This window comes from Vigna radiata, unplaced genomic scaffold (genome assembly GCF_000741045.1).
Source record: "Vigna radiata var. radiata cultivar VC1973A unplaced genomic scaffold, Vradiata_ver6 scaffold_1659, whole genome shotgun sequence".
NCBI lineage: Eukaryota > Viridiplantae > Streptophyta > Magnoliopsida > Fabales > Fabaceae > Vigna > Vigna radiata.
The window spans coordinates 1-1,696 of record NW_014543681.1 but is presented as its reverse complement, the minus strand read 5'-3'; the positions used below and the strand labels follow the sequence as shown (position 1 = coordinate 1,696).

The 1,696-nt window shown below is 32.9% G+C and overlaps 1 protein-coding gene across 1 annotated transcript; it reads right to left on the bottom strand.

The window, feature by feature from the left end:
- Positions 1 to 105: 105 nt before the first annotated feature.
- Positions 106 to 1,218, bottom strand: LOC106754743 (ubiquitin carboxyl-terminal hydrolase 12-like). The gene is made up of 3 exons (XM_014636807.1): positions 1,097 to 1,218; positions 850 to 1,004; positions 106 to 383 (listed from the first exon to the last, which is right to left on the bottom strand). Exons 1-3 carry the CDS (start codon positions 1,216 to 1,218, stop codon positions 106 to 108), a joined length of 555 nt encoding a protein of 184 aa, XP_014492293.1.
- Between the last annotated feature and the right edge of the window lie 478 nt (positions 1,219 to 1,696).

Sequence of the window (1,696 nt, the reverse complement as noted above, 5' to 3'; positions counted from 1 at the left end):
TAATAAATTAAAAATTATTAACAACCAAAGATAATAAAGATGGGTGGTAACAGTTGAAATTCATGAAGAACACAAATAATATAAAATACATCATAAAATAAACGTCTAAATTTTTCCTATGCCCCTAAAATCCACCACCTCCCCGGTTGAAATCATTTCCTTTGATGAAAGACTCTCCATGCTTTCAACAAGCTTATTGTCGATGTTCCTCACTGATTCATCAACTTGTTTTTCATAATCTAACATATGAACCAGTATACGAGCTTCAATTATACATGTATCATTTACTATGAACCCGCTATTAGAGTCCCAAAGCTCACCCAAAGATACGTAAGATATTAAACCACAAACATCCTGATTTGAATTGAAGGTGTGACTGATTTCTGACAAATTCAGACATCCAGAGTCAGTTGTGTATCAAGTTTAAAACAAAAAACATAAGATCATCAAACAAATATTAATTTATAACTTCAAGCACGATATAACTATTATTTCTATAAAAGATAACAGTAGTAGATGAGTGAGAGTGGAAGCATTTTGTTGCAGCCATTACCTAATCTAATAGAACTTATTAATATTTTCTACCAAACCATTTGGGATAAAATGCAGTACATGCCAATAAGAGTGACAAACAAGTAAAGGTTGGATTTTGAGGTATTAAGAAAAAATTACAGATAGAAAAAGGTAAAGGGGTTATTAGAAGCTAAATGATTTGATTCTTTCACCAATTTAAAAACACGACCAAATAAGAGTCTTCATGTGAAAATATGAAATCGCTAGCAGGAAAACAGTTTCATTCGCCTAAGAAAATAATATCCAAATTAACATGAGAGTAAGTGTGAAATATACCTTTTATTATAGTTTCTTTGTGATTGAGCTGATTAATCAGAATGAGTTTGAAATTTGCAAATTTTTCCCATCCTTGAGGCATAGTAGCAACACCAGCATCCAAAAAAATTGACAAACACTCAACATCATTCCTTTTTGGAAAGATAAGAATCCTCCTAAAAACAAAGTTACCAAACTTAATGAGAAAAACGGATTAAGATCGTATGAAAGAGGAACATGTACGGTACACAGTAATTGAATCAAGCACCATTTGTGGTCATCGAGAGAAAACGTATCCGAGTACAATTTCTTGGAGTCTAACGTGGAGAAGTTCCTAATGTTCCATGTAAACTTCCCAAACATTTCAATATTTGTATTCGGATTCTCCATTTTAATAACTTGTAAGCTTCAACCGTAACACTGACAAAAACAAACAATATTGATTTTCACTCAGGAAAATCAAATATACACAAGAAACAAACATCTTTGATGGTTGAGTTCACAAAGAACTTGAATGAGATCACACTTATAAAATTCTAATAAACTTCCACCTTAGTAGACGCAATTTCTTGAATGGGTCCCGTTATTTTGACACCCAGTTTCTTACACTGCCACGTGTCAATGTCCTGTTGGGTAGTTTAATTTTGGCTTAATAGCATTAATGGTCCCTATTTTCGTTACGTGCGTTCGTTTTGGTCTCCATATTTTTTTGTTGTTCAATGTTGTCCTAAAGATCGTAATTTGTGTTCAATTTAGTCCTTTTTACTAAAGCAGTCTAAATCGATAACGACCAGATCTCCACATGTGCAATTAGAGAGTGAACTGTCATTTATAATCTGACGTGGACTAGATCAGTCATCATCATAGG

Coding starts and splice junctions, on each gene's coding strand:
- LOC106754743 (XM_014636807.1), bottom strand. CDS start 1,218: ATGGAGAATCCGAATACAAATATTGAAATGTTTGGGAAGTTTACATGG. Junction 1,005..1,096: donor TCTCTCGATGACCACAAATG/GTGCTTGATTCA, acceptor CTTTGTTTTTAG/GAGGATTCTTATCTTTCCAA. Junction 384..849: donor CAAAGAAACTATAATAAAAG/GTATATTTCACA, acceptor TGAATTTGTCAG/AAATCAGTCACACCTTCAAT.